The sequence below is a fragment of the Scophthalmus maximus genome, chromosome 10, assembly GCF_022379125.1.
Source record: "Scophthalmus maximus strain ysfricsl-2021 chromosome 10, ASM2237912v1, whole genome shotgun sequence".
In the NCBI taxonomy this organism is placed as follows: Eukaryota; Metazoa; Chordata; class Actinopteri; order Pleuronectiformes; family Scophthalmidae; genus Scophthalmus; species Scophthalmus maximus.
In genome coordinates this window covers 23,250,526-23,268,858 of record NC_061524.1, presented here as the reverse complement: position 1 = coordinate 23,268,858, position 18,333 = coordinate 23,250,526, and the positions used below count along the sequence as shown (strand labels likewise).

Here is an 18,333-nt window from a genome sequence, read left to right as displayed (position 1 = left end):
CTGTGCCTGTTACAACAGATGCCATCTGGGCCCTTGCACTGTCCCTCACCTCTGCTGAAGGCCGTGCACACAAATTGCTTTGTGTTTCATTAGTGTTTCCTATTTTATCTGTCGTTGCAACGAGCCCGAGCTGGAGCCCAGCTGTGCAGAAGACGACCGTGTACTACAGCTTGCATTCCCACTGATGGCCGCTGGATCTGAAAGCTATATGTGGCCCTTATTAGTGTCAGACTCTTGGAGAAAAGTTCAGGAAAGTGCTGTTCCAACTAATTCTTCTTGTAAGCATACGAGGGAACATGTTGCAGTCATTTTCACCAGCAGGAATACATGGCATTAAGGCACATTCCTCTCAAATGAGTCTGTTGGTGTTCCTCCAGTTGCTCCAGCTGCCTCCCTAATGCTGGTGCACTGTCTCATTTCACTGCTGTGGGTGTCACGCTTCATTACTGATGTCATATTTTGGACCATGTAATAGCTGCAGTTGTTAGGCTGCAGAGTCAATCTTGCACGTGTTGGGATCAATGGCTTCCTGGATGCTCTGTAAATGTTCGCTTCACAAACCTTCGGCCAGAGCCAGGGCTGGTGGAGAGAGCAACACGGGGGAAAGGGAGGCCAGTGCTCTGATTAATAAGGAAGCAGAGTGATCCAAGGCTCAAATAGTCTCTGCCAAGCACAGGTCAACTTTCATGTCTGCTCCAAAAGAGGAACTTTATAGGAGAAAGAAAACCAGTCAAACTTCCTGCTGGGTTTTCCAGTAACAAGAACTGCTGGTTTACACTGGCAGCCACAGAACGCACCTCTCATGTGAATCACCCAGAGATGCCGTGGAGCACTTCTGACATTTTTATGAAAGCATTCCGTCCAAGCTAATTTGTCAAACCAGATGGACACAAAGAGGACGTTTGTTGATCCGAGCAATCATGTAATGATTTGAATCCAATTTTTCTTGTCACTGATGATCAATGGAGATTTTTTGTATCAGCTTTGCTCCACCTTTTTTTTTTTTCCACAGAACTTAACAAGAACCGGAGGAAGCTATTTGAGCCACCCATCAGGTCCTCTTTCCTCGAAGGTGGAGCGAGCGGCCGCCTCTCCCGCCAGTTCCACGCAGACATGGCCAGCGTCAGCGGGCGGTGGTAGTCGCCTCCAGACCGTCAGCCCATCTCCAGGCCGTCCGTGATGGAGACCGGCCTCCAGTGTCTTTCCAGGTTCCAGGGGTTGTTTCCCATCTTTCAGCTTCAGCTGAGTTGAGACTGTTAAGAATGTTGCCATGTAGTATAAATAAATACAAACAAACCTATATATATTTTGAAAAAGCCATAGTTTTACCTGAAGTGCCAACAAGTAAAAAGGGATTTCTCAGACACATGAGATTCAGTGTTCACTCCTTATGGAGCCATTCAGTCTCTCTGGAGCATTTATATATGAAGGTCGTTATGATTCTGAAGGAAGAGTACTGTCCAGTATTTCTGTCCACTTTGTGTTCAAGGGAACAGGCAGAATGATTGGTACAATCATTTCTACACATTGATACTACCTGCATTCGTATTATGCTGTCGTATCAGTGACATGCACTTTAACAATACTAGACTTTTGCCTGTGAGAGCCTAATTCCTTAGACTGAAGTAATGATGCCTTGATGCAACTATGCATTTCTTTTCTTTTTTTTATTGACTAAAAGCACAGATGCATTTTGTACCAAACGAATTGTAAGCACTTAGCCTGAGAGATTAGGGAGCTGCCAAATGAAGTGCAGAATGGGTCAACACACCAAAGTGATGACTTCATCAGCTTTCACACGTCTACCAAGGAAAGTATCATTGCGGCCTATGACCTTTGGCTGCCTTCAGTGTGTTGATTGGTGGACATTCCTCCAAGGTCAGTGTTTGTGTCCAACCACACTCTGTTCATCTGTCTTTGTATTTCTAGACAAAACCAAAAAAAACCAAGTATTTTGTACTCATTATGCATTATGATTCTAGTTTTAGTTTTTCATTTTTATTACCATTTTAGGGGAATGGGGGGGAGTGTTTAACGGTAATCAGTTTACATGTGTATTTTTTTATACGTTCATGAATGAGTTTCTATGATTTTGTAATTAGATTATTAGTATCTTTTACCTTTTTTTTCCTGCCCCTTAATCTGTGGAGCCGTGAACATGGCTGTGCCATTGGACCGCAGCAGAGACATGAGGCCGGTGGGCGAAGCTTGACCGGCCTCGCTCTGCCGGTGTCAACGGGCATTTTTCTGTGGTTTTCCCTTCACTTTGGTCTTTTGTCTGACCTGTTGTCTGTCAGCGTTGGCCTCCATGTCGCCCCGTCTCAATGCACTCCTCCATATATCCTGAATAGCAGTGGCCTCACTACAACTGCGTTCTTTTTGTAGTTTTTTTCTTTTGTCGCTCTTTTCACTTGCTGTTCCATTAAGAGCAAGGAAAGACCTCATACCAGAGCAAAGCCTTTGTATTGACAAGTGCCAATGTACATAAGTAGTTTTTCCAGCAGGGAGGTATTTCATTGAGAACACTTATATTTTGGTCTGACCTCGCTCTCCAGTTAGGAGGTGCATCACACACAGAACCAGTATATTCACAGCCAAGTCGGTTACATATGAGCATTTCTGCGAGACACAAATAAGGAACCGTATCGGTCTTGCAATCTAATATTCAGAAAACCTGGTTAAGCATGGTTTAATGAAGTAACAGGGTTGTGCATGCAGCAGCATTTATCATAAAAACGTGTCTTTGTTCAGTCAAGTGTTTAGAAAGGAAAACATTTACTTTGGATAACAGTTTTTTTTCTCTGTGTATGATGTTCTTGATAAGCTTCTTCCATGGTCCGTAGCATTTCGTATCAAGTGCAATTAAGTCTCTCAATTAAGTTGTTTTTTTCGTTTCTGGAAAAATGTGTTTATTTGTAGTACATCACGTATTAGAGCTGGGACTGAAGAATTCCTCATCTAAAATCCATTGTGTATGTAGAGGACATTTATCTAGGCAAATGTGACTATGACAAAACGTTCCATCAGTCCTCGTGATCAGAGCTGAGTCAGTCTCCTCACGATCGGCGGTGATTCCCTTCATCATGTTGTCTCATCACCACGTCCCCCCCTCCCTTGCATCGGATTTCAGATTTCCGGATGGTTTCCAAGTTAATAAGACTATTCTGAATAATGTTCTGACATGGTTGTTGAAGCCGACCAGTTAATTGTGGTTCTTGTTGTTTTGTTTCGTTTCTTTAAGGGACCCTCTGTCGCATGTCATGCCCCCGTGTCTCACGTCCTGTCGCCCCTTTGCGTTCGACTGCCCTACAGAGGCAAACTAGATGCCAAAAAAATGGCAAAATAAAGAGATGTGGGGAGTAGGGGGAGTAGGGGGGTTCTTTATCCTGAGAGGCAACCTGGGGCTGGTCCGCCCCCACTCATCATGGTACTACATTGAAACTATTAGCACTGATCCTCCCAGTGCTGTGACTCGTGTTCCTGCTTAGCAGACATTTGTTCTCCTCCTTCACTTTGCTCAGAGGGCAGCAGACGCTCCGGTCTTATCAAGTGAATGTTGTTTAAAAGGAAAAAAATATTGCTGTGCATGTTGTTGCAGATTTCTCACGGATCAGTAAAAGGGACTCATTAAGTCAAAAAAAAGTTTACTGCCAGCTTTAGTCTTTGCCCTTGATAGGATAGTTTCACAATTATGTCTTTGATTTGTGGCGTTAGTCATAATGTTGTTCCCAAAGGGATTCATTTTGAAGGAGTCTTTGAACTGCAATCAAATGGTACATTTATAATAAATGTAAACCACTAAGGAAACGGTGTTACATAACTCTTGTACAACTTGTTCATCTTGTACAACCATTGTTTTTGTGAGAAAAGGTACAATTCTGCACAAAGGTCCAGAGAACCCTCTGTGTATAAACATTGCCATGTGGCCAAAGCTCTGTTCACTGTGGATGCTGTTGTCGTTCTGATTGTATTGTTCGACTGACATAAACAGAAGAAACTGTCAAGCAGGCAAAAAAAAACATGTTTGTTCAAACATTCAAATGATATTATTAAGGTAATAAATGTATACAAACCAAACAATGTTTTTGGCTTATGTTTTGTGCATATCACAGAAATATTAAAACAGGCAAACCTTCTCCATAGGAATATATTATTTTTCAGCTCTCAGGAAATCCAGGATTTCAACGATGTGACCTCTCTACCTGCAGAACTTTCTGGAAATGGCAAAATAAAATACCACAATCGCTGTATCGATGCACAGATACACTGAATCCCCTTCTGCAACCAGCATTACAAAATCAGAACATTTAGAATATTAATGCCCAAATAAAGTTCCACTGATGATGTCACTGCCCATAAAGGATTGAGGCTTTTCAGTTTGAGCTCATTGATTGGCCACATTCACTTCATGTTGGTTAGTTTCTATAAACAGCCTCAGATATAACCACGGGACAAACACACTGCAGGTCCAGAACCAACCCAGTCCCCTGTCGTGTGTCTGCTGCGCCCGGCATGACAGCAGAAGGCCTGATCCATCGAAATGAATCTGCTCATTCACTGACCGCTCTGGAGACCGTGTGCACTGTACTGAGAACAGAAACAGAGTGAAATGGGTAAAGAGTTCAGATCTGTCTGATTTCAGGTCACGGTCTCTTATTTAATATGAGCAGCGCAGCCAATGAGAGGATGAGACTGCCTTCGTTTTCCTGCACTCTGCAAAAACACTGGCAGTTTGATCGAAAGTCTCAAGGGGGCAGTGTTGTGCCACTTGACTTGACTCACTTCCCTGGAAGTGAAAATGGACACGGTTACTCAGCATCATGTGTTTGATGTGACGTTTTATCTGTGGCATTAAATAACCATGCTCAAAAAAGAACATTCTTAACAAACAGAACATACAGAAGACTTCACTGCCAATATATATTTTACTTTGTTCTTTTGAATATCAGATATTAGTTTGTGTGGGTGTGTGACTGCCAAAAGTACCAGACAAACTCTTTTTCAGCCTGTAATTTGCTTTGAGGCAACGGAAGGTGGATGTAACGGCTCCAGTCCTCGTCCACAGGCCCCTCGACCACAGGCCCCTCGTCCACGGGCCCCTCGTCCACGGGCCCCTCGACCGCAGGCCCCTCGTCCACAGGCCCCTCGACCACAGGCCCCTCGACCACAGGCCCCTCGTCTACAGGCCCCTCGACCACAGGCCCCTCGTCCAAAGACCCCTCGTCCACGGGCCCCTCGTCCACGGGCCCCTCGACCACGGGCCCCTCGTCCACAGGCCCCTCGACCACAGGCCCCTCGACCACAGGCCCCTCGTCCACAGGCCCCTCGTCCACAGGCACCTCGTCCACAGGCCCCTCGACCACAGGCCCCTCGTCCACAGGCCCCTCGTCCACAGGCCCCTCGTCCACAGGCCCCTCGTCCACAGGCACCTCGTCCACAGGCACCTCGTCCAAAGGCCCCTCCCTCTGTTTGTGGCAGCAGATTGATGTTCACATGGCGGAGAGAGAGAGAGAGACTCATCCAATGCAAAAACAAGCTGTCATTAGAAATAGGTGGTGCCACTGAACTTTGTACTCACTCACGTTCCCTCTCACTGTCATCAGTTTCCACAGGAGCTTCGTGAGGTAAACTCAGAACGCCTTCATGTTGACATAACACCCGAACGCTGCACAGGATGTAAATACTGGTGTGTTACTCTGCAGAGTCAGGAAAACATCCATTATGGTGTCGGCTGCCACTCCTCATATGACAAATACTGTAGATCAGATCTACAGTGAAGTCAGGTTTCATCTCATCTTGCTCAGAATATAGTTTGATCGTAAAGTAACAACTTTCATCTTGACCCATGTGCATCAAGCATGATAGTTCTGGAGAACCGTGCACATGGCACCGTGATGGCACTGTTGGAACTCAGTGCCCAGCAGGACTCTCTCTAATGTCCTGCTCTATTGTGGGAGACGAGGATGGAAGATGGCTAAGTTCCAGAGAAAAGAGTGAAGGGCTTTTTATCACTTACCAGCCAAACGTACACTTGTTCAGCATCCTGCAGCCTCGCCGCTGAAGACATCACATATTGTTCTCATGGGCAGGACAGGTGTGAATGACTGGAGCACTGGCTCCTGGCTCTTCTCCAGCGGACCACATGCTCAAGTGTCTGATCCGTCTGACTCATTGTGTCTGTCCACCTTTTTTGTTTTTATTCTGTCTTATGCAAAATGAAACAAACACCACGAACGATGATGTTCCTACTGTTTGGAATCTCTGCATCTCTTAGTCGATTCAGTAACATAATTTCATCACGTAATAATTCCAGTGATGTTGAAAACTCCAACTCCACCAATCCTGTAAATGTTCTTTACAGGGGTTGTGCCCACTTGTTGGGGCCATGCAGCCAATGGAGACTCCAGAATGTTGTTGTTCATATGTATTTTATAATACAGACATTAGAGCTATATTGATATTGATCATCTAACTTTCTGCAGCAAAGCAAACAAACATATTTAATAAGTGTTGTCTACATTGGACACCCTTAATCAACTAAACTGACTTTATTGAAGAATCTTCCCTTCACTTCAAATGTGTTATCTGTTGAATACTGGCTAAGAAGTATTTTTATTCTTCATTTCCATTACAACAGGATGGACGGTGAAGGCGTTTCATTCTTGAAAACCACAGATAAAGAGGCATTTCCTTTTGCAGAAGCAGAGACACACGTGGGCATTATAAATCAAACTGCAGCCGGGCCAAAGGCACGGCTCCCACTGGAAATCAATGACACACGTCATTCACTTCCCCTAGATAAATGTGACTGTGCAGTCACACACACACACACACACACACACACACACGTTGAACCCTGGAGACGTGGTATTGTATTCTGCTAATGTAAAATGTTGTGGCTTGTGCTTCATATAGTCACTAGTGACTGCAGGAGAAGGGTGTGTGTGTGTGTGTGTGTGTGTGTGCGTGTGTGCGTGTGTGCGTGTGTGCATGCGTGCGTGCGTGCGTGCGTGCGTGACAGACAGACAGACAGACAGACAGACAGACGACAATTGAGATGTATTCAATTCTATTCTATTTGATGACTGCTCATGTACTCTACTGATTCTTGCACATTTGGGGTAATAGCTCCATGCTATATGCACTTATTTTAAGTCGCTTTGAAAAAAAAGTGCCTGCTAACTGAATGTAATTCTACTTTTTTGTATAGCACTAAATCAGAACATACATTATCTCAGGGCTCTTTACATAGTGAGGTCGAGGCGTCACAATATCATAGAGAAACCCAACGGTTGCCGCAATGAGCAGCACTTGGCACATATATGGATATGTACTTTACTTCTTCATTTCCTTCATCCTTCTGTCTTTTGTCTGGTTCATATTCTGACTACACCTCTCTCCCTGCTATTTCTCCATCTGTCTCTGTCTTCATGCGGTCTCTGAGCTCTGGGGAGGCAGACCGAGCAAATCAGAGTGGACTGCCAAGACAGGGCACACCATGACATCTAGTGTACACACACACACACACACTGCAGAGTATCATGCACTTCACAGGCCAAGAGTAACGGCAGACGAAGTTTGGGAAAACAGACGGACAGACAGAGAAGGAGACAAGAAGGTAGAAATGGCTGAATATGTAAAAGGCGGAGAGCTGGAAGAGGTGAAGAGGAAAAGAGGAAGAATGTGGGTGAAGGAGGGAACTGGACTTGGCTGGGACACTGCCGCTTTCCCCTCGACCTCCTGCAGCTCTACTGGAAACACTGACGCTAACACAGGGTGACTCTCGCTGGAGGGGATACGGGTGGAGCGAGGGATGGAGGTAGGATGAGATGGAACCCTCTAGAATCGGTCAGCCACATCCTCCTCCTCCTCCTCCTCCTCCTCCGTGTTTCCAATACTGGATTAGTGCAGCAGGCGGAGCGGGGAAATGGACAGGGGAGGGGCCACCGAGTGAAATAGATGATGGCATACATAACAATGAGCTCATTTTAATTTTGGTCTATAGCAGCTCTGGGCCATTATCTGAGATCTGGTTCTTGTTTGTAATCACTGCCCAAAGACGTATGATGAGCCAACTCACTGGTTGAGTGAAAACAGAATCTGTCTCATCATATGAATACTGTATATGAACACATATACAAGCATAATGCTTCATGCAACTTCCTTACACTAAAAATGCATTACGAAATAAGATCATTTCATCAGTTGACCCTGGCTCTAGCAGCATCCTCTCCTGGGACACAGATGGCTCTGTGTTCGCAGGGACTGATCTGTTGTGTTTCCCAGGCAAGAAGTTCGAGCCAGATGCAGCGTCGCCTTCATGCAATCCTAGAGTGGAATATATTCAGGCCTTCAGTGGTCTAATGTGTTTCCTACTGAATCTGAATGCCACAGTGATTATGAGCTTACTCAGAGTTTAATTCTCCAGCCCGTCATAACCCCGTCTACTAATCCTGCAGTGTGCATGACAACGCCCACCAACTGTAGCCTGGTGCACTGCATCTCCTGCATGGGAAAGTCAAATGAGATTTGTATTTCTGTTATGCTTCTTCCTCTGTTCCAAATTCAGATGATGAAGATGCTGCTGCTGTGTCAGCCCCCAAAACGAGATGAGTTAGTATCGTCTCCCCTGCCATGATTCAGCAGACTGGTGCAGCAGTTTCCCCCTTTGCCGTTTTGAACAGCATGTCTCAGGGCCCCACGGGCGCAGCTGCAGAATCCGTTGTCCGATGAACAGTTAAACACTCTCTCGCCTCTCCTCAGGCCGCCTTGCACAACACCCAGAGACACAAACAAATAGAAAGTGACACCGCCTGACCTCTGGAGCTCCCCTGCGGACTATGAGGAGACGACACTGCCTGAGGGATACGAGGATGAAGATGCCTGCAGATCTTCGCTGTGCATTTAGCCACGGTTTACCCACGCACTTGACCTTTCATGACCCTGGCACACCCATCTCTGTGGACCACTGATAAAGGGGGTGTAGCTAGTGTGCAGGAGATAACCACACACACACACACACACACACACGCACACACAGCCCAGCATTAAGTAGGGTTGTGTTGTGTGCATGAGGGTCATCCCCCTGCTCATTATACCGTGCGGCCCCTCGCACCTGTGCCCTGCTGGAGCGGCTCCACCTCTCCATATAAGGACATGTGAGAGAGCCTTGATGGGCTGACGTCGAGTGTGAAGGGGAAAGAACAGGCTTTGTGTGCTGAGACCTAAACCGGAGGGGAACACCGGGATAATCTGGTTGCATAAGAAGCCATTGAATTTGTCTCTGCACTAATCCCCCCGACATGTCCAACCGTCCCGCGGCGGAGGAACACGCGCCCGCACACCTGTGGCTCTGAAGGCACCGAGAGGCGCCGCATGCTCGAGGAGCGCATGGAATCAGACTGAACGCACGCGGTCGGGGCATCGCTGGGTCCGTGCGCGTCAACGCATCTCTGCAGAAGCTGCAATGCTTCACGCTGCGAAGGCGAGGTGGCCGCTTGTGCCGTGCGCGCCCGTGACGATGCCGCTGACGCGCCACTAGCCGCACCACCCAGGAGACGGAGAGGAGAGCTGTGAGCGACGACCGACCGGAAACCTCTCTCGGTTTGTTCTTTCCTCCCTCCTTCCTCGACGACCGCGGACCGAAGCCTGTTGTCCCGCAGGACGATATTCAACGAGCGACAGCAATTCACCGGTAGCATCGTCCAGGCTGCTCTGCAGAGATGGAGGTACCAGGCTTGGCGCACAGCATCAGCAGCCCGCTGAGTCCCTGCGAGGGGATGATCAAGGACCTGAGCCTAGACGCCTTGCAGCTGTGCGAGCGAGATGGTAAGAGAGGTTCGGCTGCTTTGCATTACTGTGTTGACACGTCAGGCTCCATTCTCAGTCCCAGTCGGTGCAACGCGCGCACAGAGTGTGTCCTTGCTCTGAGATGCATGATGCAGGGAACAGGGGCCGGTGGCTCCTCCGGCTGCTCGGGTGGAATGTCTGAGCGTCTTTACAGTGGCAACGACGTTCTGTTCCTTCACGAGAGGAGATTCATCCCTGAGCACAATGTGGAGAGATGAGGGACTTTGTTTCAGCACCACAGACATGGACAGAGGCCGGCGGCCAGCCCGCCTGATGGAACACACGACTCGACATCCATTCATCCACCTCACCTCATCTGTGCTGACTCCGCGGAGTTAAAAGTTGGTTTTTTTCCCCGTTTACATATCGCGTTGATAGAAACGTCATCAGTGATTTGAAGACACCTATAGTCAACTTTTACATTGTCCAGCCAAAACAGTTTTTCAAGTGAGCGGGCCGAGCTGATGCATAATGGTGAGGAGGGGGAAACAGCAAGTCATCATCAGGAGAGAAAGAGAGCCTCGAACATGGCTGCGCCCACATGGGAGCGCACAGGCGGCGCAGCCCCACACACCCATCAGAGCAATTACAGACCAGTGAATCCACATCTGAGCCCCCCCCCCCCCCCTTTTAATTAAGATAGTAGATTGATTCACAATGAGATGAGACCGCACCTTTTCACAGCTGAATGGATTTGATGGAGATTTTTTTTCTTCTCTCTGTTTCTGGATTGGCCAGTCAGGATGCCCACTGAGTCAACGGTGTGTCTCCACTGAGCCTTCACATGACCCCTAGCATCTTATGACAGTGCCACACCGCCTCAGTCTCTCATCTGCCAGAGATGCTCCTCATAATATAATACAGCAGGATAGGGTTTATATCCTCTTAGTGCGTTGCTGGCCCGACTGTAAAGCTGTAATTCTAATAATGGTACAGTACGAGGCTGGGGCTTGACTTCTCTAATGGACCCCTGTGCCAGTGCCGCGCTTCGTGTGCCGCTGCTCGGGAGCTTTAATGATAAGCCTGGTCTTTGGAGCATAACAGCCACTTTCCTATTTGTCACGTCGAGTGCCCGCAGTGTAAACAGTGTCCCTGTCTCCTGGAGACACCCACGTACTGTCTGTTTATGGAGCAACACAGCCACATGTCCACCTTCTGCACATTCTGGAAAACTATCGGTGGTTGTTGTATAGCAGCGCAGTGACTATATGCTTCAGAATCAATAGATCAAGCAGTCCCTGTTGTGTAAAAGTCCGTTGAGGATGGTTTGTAGTGTTTGAATTATAATTTAACGTAGCACTTTCTCATTTAAGGTCACCTCCAGAGACACTGAATAGTGTCCACCTGCCCTGCCACACCCCATGTAGAAGACCAATCAATACCAATATTTACATTCTTCAGACCACAGTCGTTTCAGTATAGCATAGCTTTCTAAATTTATCTCCCATATCCATTAATATTTAATTGAGAGGCTCATGTGCCTGTGCTGACCCAGCAAATGGAAATAGATGCAGCTTTAGTAGTCTGTGGGAAAGAGCTCTAAAAGCACAAAAGCATTCGTCCGATACAAGTTGTCTCTGTGTGCATCTGGGGCCAGAGCGGGTGTTACAGCCTTAATGGTTCAGTTTGATGATGGGGTTGTGACACGAAGAAGGGGGGAGGGGGGTTGCTACGAGCAATGAGTAGTAAGATATTACAGAGTCTGCACGCATGAATGAGATGTCTCTGCAGCTGGTGTGCACAGCTTCCAAAATGATGTACACATTCACTGCGTATTTACGGGGGATAATGAAATACACACTACATGTCTCTCAAGACCTCATGCTGTAGCCGTTGACAGTTGCCTTGATGGATTGCAGCCATTTATGCAACCAAGTACTCTCTCTGCACAAAATACTGTAGTGTTGTGTGTGTGTGTGTGTGTGTGTGTGTGTGTGTGTGTGTGTGTGTGTGTGTGTGTGTGTGTGTGTGCGTGTGTCCACAATAGAAAGATTGTCGTTGTTCTTACTGTTCAATCCCTGCACAACCCCAGCACTGAGAAACATCAGAAAATATTTTTTGCAATATTATATCGGCAGTGGAAGAATAGAACATGCAGGGGCTGTATTTTATTTCATCGTTTGATGTCAAAAGATTTTTTGTCGGCATGATAGAAAATTGGTGTCCACCACTTTGGTCATAACTGAAACCTCCCATCCTCAACACCTCTTGGATGGGTCATATCCATGTCTACATTGTCATTGTGACTATATTAGCATGTTAGGATTTAGCCCGGGGCTGCTCGCACGGCCGTAGCGGTGATGGCTGACTGTTACTCAGTATGGATCAGCATGGTGCAGCAGCAGGCCGGCCTTCTGACACAGCCACGTCTGAGCGAGCTGGCATTTCGGTCTGGCCAACGTTCAGCGTGAGCAGTTGTGTGCCATGACGCTGCTGGCAAGAGGCACAGGTTTTGTGCTGTCACTTATCAGCTGCATAATATATTCAGCAATGACCTTTTCTTCATTCATTAGTGAAGGACATTATTTGAGATTGATTGCAGTGCAGTATGACAAAATCAGCTTCAAATATGAAAGCTGTTTTCCCCTAGTTCCTGGATGCTGGTACTTACATTGCTCTAAGCAGAAGGCATAGAAATAAAAACTTTAACTTTAAAAAAAAAGAATTGAAGTATTTTCTGCAGCTTGCTCTTTTTTAATTTAAATTCTGTGCAAATGAGAAATTATAACTCCTGGTTTTGGACAAACATGATCTCTGCTCTCAAATGGTCTTCTATGTAATGAATGTATAAGAAGAGGGACGGGTCAATTCTGCAACGACAAACCCTCTCTTTATTCGTGTTATTTAAGTGTCTTTACTCCGTCTTTGCTATTCAGGAGCTCACTGGTTTGCAAAAGGTGGAGCTGCACATTGTGTAACCCTGATGAACAGGGAATTGTTTATCTCACTCTGAGAGAAAGCTGCTTTTTCTGTCGGCAGCTCCTCTCACTCCCAGCGTGGTCTCCGTCTCGGTCTGGCCTGTGCATCGAGAGGAACAAAGGCGTGATTTTCAAAGGCCTAGTGAGTGTCTGTCGCAGTGCTCATGTCTACACTCACTACTCCTAAAACTGCAGCTTAAAAAGCAGGCGGCCCGTCCGTCTGAAATGAGTGGCCACAGTCAGGGCTTCTATCATCTGCCAGTTCTTTCCATCACGTCACACACCTGCCAACAGGACTGTGTAAATTGATTTCCCCCATTGAAATTGGACTTGTTGTGAAATAAAGAAACATGAGCCTTTCAGCTGGAGCACCATAGTCTCACGTGGTGCACATTCTTATCACCAACGGCCGTGGTTGTGGCGAGTACATTTAGTGCTTGGATGGCCTGGATGGGAATCGAATCACTTTCCTCTCACCAGTAAAGAGCGCTCACAAGTAATTCACAGCACCAGTCCATGTGTGACTGGAACAGATCCCAGCACAGAGAGCCATTAGGATGGCCCTATGTATACATCTTAACACGATTGGCATTGATCCTTGTGCATCTACTGCCATTCCACTGGCATTTGACTGCACGCTGAGTAAAAGGGCAACACACTGTAAAGCTCCATTAGCTCGGGTTCGGCAGAATCAACAGAGACGGCTTTCCATCTTTTGAAATGTGCTTTTGCACCAGCGCAGATATTTCTGTGTCCTCCGTTTAGTTTCTCTGCTCAAGCATGTACACTGCTCTTATGAAGTAGGTCGAATGTATATGTGGATCGTTTTGAGTCTCCTGTACATGTGTGCACAGAGAAATCTGTGCTCCAAAGCAGGGGCTCGAAAACTGACTCTCAAAACCCCCCACCCTCCTTCTCAGGCATAGCATTATAATAGATGTATATAATAGTGTAATACATAGTAAAAGAAAATAGCAAAAGTACATTACAGTATAATGGCTTCCATGGTAAAATTCTGACCCTACAAAATGAATATTGGCTACAGCCACAACCTGGGTGCGAGTACAAAGTATCAAGAGCCGAGGTAGACGACTAGCATGATGTAAATCCCACGAGGTCTGGGCCTCCCGTGAGAGACTGTAAAGGTTTCTCTCAGTCTAATGCTTGACCTTGGCTTTCGCTCCTCCATCTTTCATCCTGCTCCCAGAGTCCCAGAGGACCACATGGAGCCAACGTGTTTACCTGCAGGCACATAGTATATTTATATTCAGATATAGTCGCAGATCATTTCATTTCATTTCATACTTTTGCTAGTGACAATGATGTGATATATATATATATATGTATTGAAAAGTGAACATCATTGATTTTATTTCCTGCCCAGTAAACCGAAGCCAGTACAGAACGTGTGTTCCCTGATGGCATCATTTTAACACTGAATAGCCTTAATATGCAGGTATACCTTAGTTAGTTTGTAAAGACGTAGTGTCGGTGTAGTGCCTCCATCTGCAGGTAAATTAAGAGAGGGTTAGATTAAACAGGATCTAAATCAGCGTTGTGAGTCAGGAGGAGCTGGGAGGGCAAAGAACCTGCAAGGTTTCCTCTTACAACTGACTCAGCAGGACCTTCTCATTTTGGTGTCTGGTGTCGGTTCATGTTTACAGTAACATACTGCAGGTATAATGAGGATTAAGGATTGAATTTGTAACTTTAGGGCCTATGTTTATAATCAATGAAAAGTGATGAATCGGCATAATAATGCTAAGAGATTAATTTGCTATTAAAGATTCAACAAAGTCCACATTAAAATAAACTATCTGTACTATCTAAATGTACTATCTGTTCTTTAAGGTTCACTCATTCACACACATATTCCTACAGCACATTTTCTATCACACATCATTCATACTCTGCTGGCTCAGCTGTCAGGGGCATTTTAGGTTAAGCGTCTTCCCCAAGGACGCCTCAGCATGCAGACTGGCGGTCGGGGGGGATCGAACCATCGGCCTTCTGATTAGTGGATGTCTGACCCGCTCTACCTCCCGATCCCCAAGATGGAATCAGAGAATCGCCTATCCCCCTCAAATCTAGTTTAATGCATCTAAAATCTAGTTGAAGTCCAGATAATAAATCCCATGTTTAAATACAGACTTTTTGTAGTGTACGTTCACAACACACATTTAGATTCAGTTCATCATGAGCAGCAGTAACAGAGCAACACTTAACTCTGTAGGTCAGAGATGATTATTTGTGGTAATCAGCTAGTCCTGATTAGGAACTCGTGATTAGGACAAACGTAAGTGGGGGGTCTGGTCTGGTCTGGTCATTTGTCTCTTAAGAACATTATTTGAAGATCATCATCAGTCATGATCCTACAATGAGCAAAGCCAGAATAAAAAAAATTGTGAGGCAACTCACGTCAGTTGTAAGAGTCCCCTTCTGGTTAATCTGTTTCCTAAAACAAATCCACCTAATGCTCCACTGTCAGAGTCGTGTTGCGGCGAGACAGAGGCGTCCACACAGCCCAATTATGGGATTACTCTTTTATCTCGTCCCCTCAGCTGATGAGCGGAGATGGATGTTCCATGCTCCACCGCCTCTGCCATTGTTTGGTCTCTATAGAGTGAAGTCGAGTTCTGCATTACTCCCATATTCTGCATTCTTGTATTTTACTCACTCTCGTGTTTAGACCCCAGCGCGGCACAGAAAACACATTGTTGCCATGCCAAGTGGGCGTCTCCGTGTGTGACCCAAGTCTATATTCATCCTGATACTACAAAGCTCTCATTCAACCACTGACATCTTCATTGGGCCCAGTGTGCACTTTGGACTGGACTGCTCTGCCACATGTTGCGTTACATGCAGGGAGCTGACTAATGGGTGAGGGAAAACATTATTGTCATGGCCATCTTTCTGTGAAATTAGATTGTTACAAGTTTACCCAACTTGAACAAATGGCTGTTCTTGCAATCCACATGAGTTATTTTATTTCTTACTACTGATTATAAATGAATCCATCTCTGCAGAGGGAAGAGGAGATTCATTTAGCAGTGTTTGATATTTAATGCCGCATGTGTTCTGAGAAGCAGATAGGTGTGTGTGTGTGTGTGTGTGTGTGTGTGTGTGTGTGTGTGTGTGTGTGTGTGTGTGTGTGTGTGTGTGTGTGTGTGCATGTGTGCGTGTGTGCGATGAGGGACTGATGTGTTTCCATGGCAACATACAGTATATGGTGGTCGGTGGCGCAGGCAGTCCTTTGTGCATGGGTGCTACTGTGTGTTGGATATTCTACTGTGAGTGCTGTTTACTGAGAGACTGAAGCGTGGACGGTTTACTGTCAGTAAGAAAGAAAAGAACATTTTGAGGGCTGAATGATAACTGCGCATTGATACAGGTTAAAACTTTGTACTCCTGACTTAATGTCCCTCACATAATGTAGATGTGATTGACGATTACTGATCAGTGATCAATGTCTCATAACACCTGAGTCAATATGAGCAAAGTAAACCATACCATGTCATCTTGGTCTATGTTGTTGTTCTTTTTGACATTAATATAAACCACCATATTAACATTGCTTCTTATTTTTTCATCTACACAGGGAGTAAATCGCAGGACGGCAGCATCTCTGAGATGGAGGAGCTCCCTGTTCCTCAGAACATCAAGATCAGCAACATCACCTGTGACTCCTTCAAGATCTGCTGGGACATGGAGCCGCGCAGCAAGGAGCGCATCACCCACTACTTCATTGACCTGAACAAGAAGGAGAACAAAAACTCAAACAAGTTCAAGCACAAGGTAACGGTTGAATCGGCTCACACTCCAGAGAGGTGGCCTCCAGAGAGGGGACCTCCAAAGAGGTGGCCTCCAGAGAGGTGGCTTCCTGAGAGGTGGCCTCCTGAGAGGTGGCCTCCAGAGAGGTGGCCTCCAGAGAGGTGGCCTCCAGGTGACCTCCAGAGAGGTGACCTCCAGAGAGGTGGCCTCCAGAGAGGTGGCCTCCTGAGAGTGGACCTCCTGAGAGTGGACCTCCAGAGAGGTGGGCTACTGAGAGGGGACCTCCAGAGAGGTGGCCTCCTGAGAGGTGGCCTCCAGAGAGGTGGCCTCCTGAGAGGGGACCTCCAGAGAGGTGGCCTCCAGAGAGGGGGCCTCCAGAGAGGTGGCCTCCAGAGAGGTGGCCTCCAGAGAGTTGGCCTCCAGAGAGGTGGCCTCCAGAGAGGGGGCCTCCAGAGAGGGGGCCTCCAGAGAGGTCACCTCCAGAGAGGTGGCCTCTCAGGTGACCTCCAGAGAGGTGACCCAGAAGGCCTCTTGTTGAAGGCTCGCTGAAATGAAGGGTCAAAGGATGAGAGGTTCTGTAACAGTTGGAGAAAAATGGAAAATCACAAGGCGCTGTGAGAGCACAAAATGGACAATATGCCAGCAGAATAAATATAAATCTTTTACCAAATTACAAAAATATGAATAATTTTCCCTCTGATCATTCAGTTTCAAACATCATGTCATGCCTTACTTTAACCAGGAAAGTGTCTTGAGGTTAACAACATCTCTGTTTCCACAATAAAAACCAACAACATAATTATGACGTGATACAAATTAGCAGTTGTAGGGACAATATCCAGTCAAGATGCATTTATCAGTCACATAAACTATTGAATAAAACAAAACAACATATTTTGAGGCAAATTGACTTCATCATTTCGGACATGTTCAAGTCTCTCTACATTGTTCCATGAGGCAGATGCACTCTACCATGTCATCTGATATAAATATATATGTGTTTGTAAATCATGTGCATTAGTTCATTAAAGTAACGTAAAGCAGGTTTCTTATTAAAAGAAGAGGATATACAATGTGACTGCGGGTCACTTCATGATCATAACATTCTGAAATCCTTCTGAGGTGTGATTATGTTTGAGGTTTGAAACCTAAAATGACTTGACTTGAAACACGGTGGTTTTGTTCAAAGCGGTGGCAATTCGGATAGTTTGATTTTGGTTGGAGTAGTGGGGCTCACCCTGTTGCTAGGCGGGGGCTCCTGGTCCAATCAGCGAGTGGCTTGGACTCACAGAGACTTTGGGAGGGAGAAAAGAGTCAAAACGGTGTACATACAAACATAAAAGTGGAGTAACAGGTTTAAACCACGGTCCTCCACTTAAATGAAATGTATAAATGTGTGTGGCATAAATGGAGTTTCTCTTCCTGACTCTTCACTGTTCTCATCCTTCACCTCCCTCCCTCCCTCCCTCCAGGATGTTCCCACCAAGCTGGTGGCCAAGGCCGTGCCCCTGCCCATGACGGTCCGGGGCCACTGGTTCCTCAGCCCACGCACAGAGTACACCGTGGCCGTCCAGACCGCGTCCAAACAGACTGACGGGGACTACGCCGTCTCCGAGTGGAGCGAGATCATCGAGTTCTGTACTGCTGGTGAGAAATACAGTCCATACATCTTCAGGCCTTAGTGTCAACCTGAATCAAAGAGGAGAAGAGAGAGGGGGTACCATGGGATACTGTGGAGGATATATGCAGCCCAGTGAAGTGAGTCAGGCTAATTTATACTGAGTGGAGTGGAGGG

The 18,333-nt window shown here is 46.4% G+C and overlaps 2 protein-coding genes and 1 long non-coding RNA gene across 6 annotated transcripts in view; 2 read left to right on the top strand and 1 right to left on the bottom strand.

Annotated features, from left to right (window-relative positions):
• Positions 1–4,080, top strand: part of LOC118283437 (protein bicaudal C homolog 1-B-like) — a 50,591-nt gene extending 46,511 nt beyond the window's left edge. For both annotated transcript variants that reach the window (XM_035605390.2, XM_035605391.2), the window contains exon 21: positions 1,013–4,080. In XM_035605390.2, the coding sequence (XP_035461283.1) occupies positions 1,013–1,140 (128 nt within the window). In that variant the 3' untranslated portion in view covers positions 1,141–4,080. The remainder of the gene's footprint in view (positions 1–1,012) is intronic.
• Positions 4,069–8,899, bottom strand: LOC118283444. 2 transcript variants are annotated; one of them, XR_004784551.2, is made up of 3 exons: positions 6,017–8,899; positions 5,579–5,665; positions 4,069–5,465 (listed from the first exon to the last, which is right to left on the bottom strand). It is a non-coding gene; the product is annotated as an uncharacterized LOC118283444 (long non-coding RNA). The 2 variants fall into 2 exon arrangements; XR_004784552.2 differs by having other exon boundaries at positions 5,583–5,665.
• A 204-nt stretch (positions 8,900–9,103) lies between these two features.
• Positions 9,104–18,333, top strand: part of phyhiplb (phytanoyl-CoA 2-hydroxylase interacting protein-like b) — a 14,623-nt gene continuing 5,393 nt past the window's right edge. The window contains exons 1-3 of one of the 2 annotated variants that reach the window (XM_035605399.2): positions 9,104–9,828; positions 16,366–16,562; positions 18,011–18,185. In XM_035605399.2, coding sequence (XP_035461292.2) covers positions 9,723–9,828; positions 16,366–16,562; positions 18,011–18,185 — 478 coding nt within the window. In that variant the 5' untranslated portion in view covers positions 9,104–9,722. Of the gene's footprint in view, positions 9,829–9,894; positions 10,191–16,365; positions 16,563–18,010; positions 18,186–18,333 lie in introns of those variants that run through there. The other variant, XM_035605400.2, reaches the window with a different exon arrangement.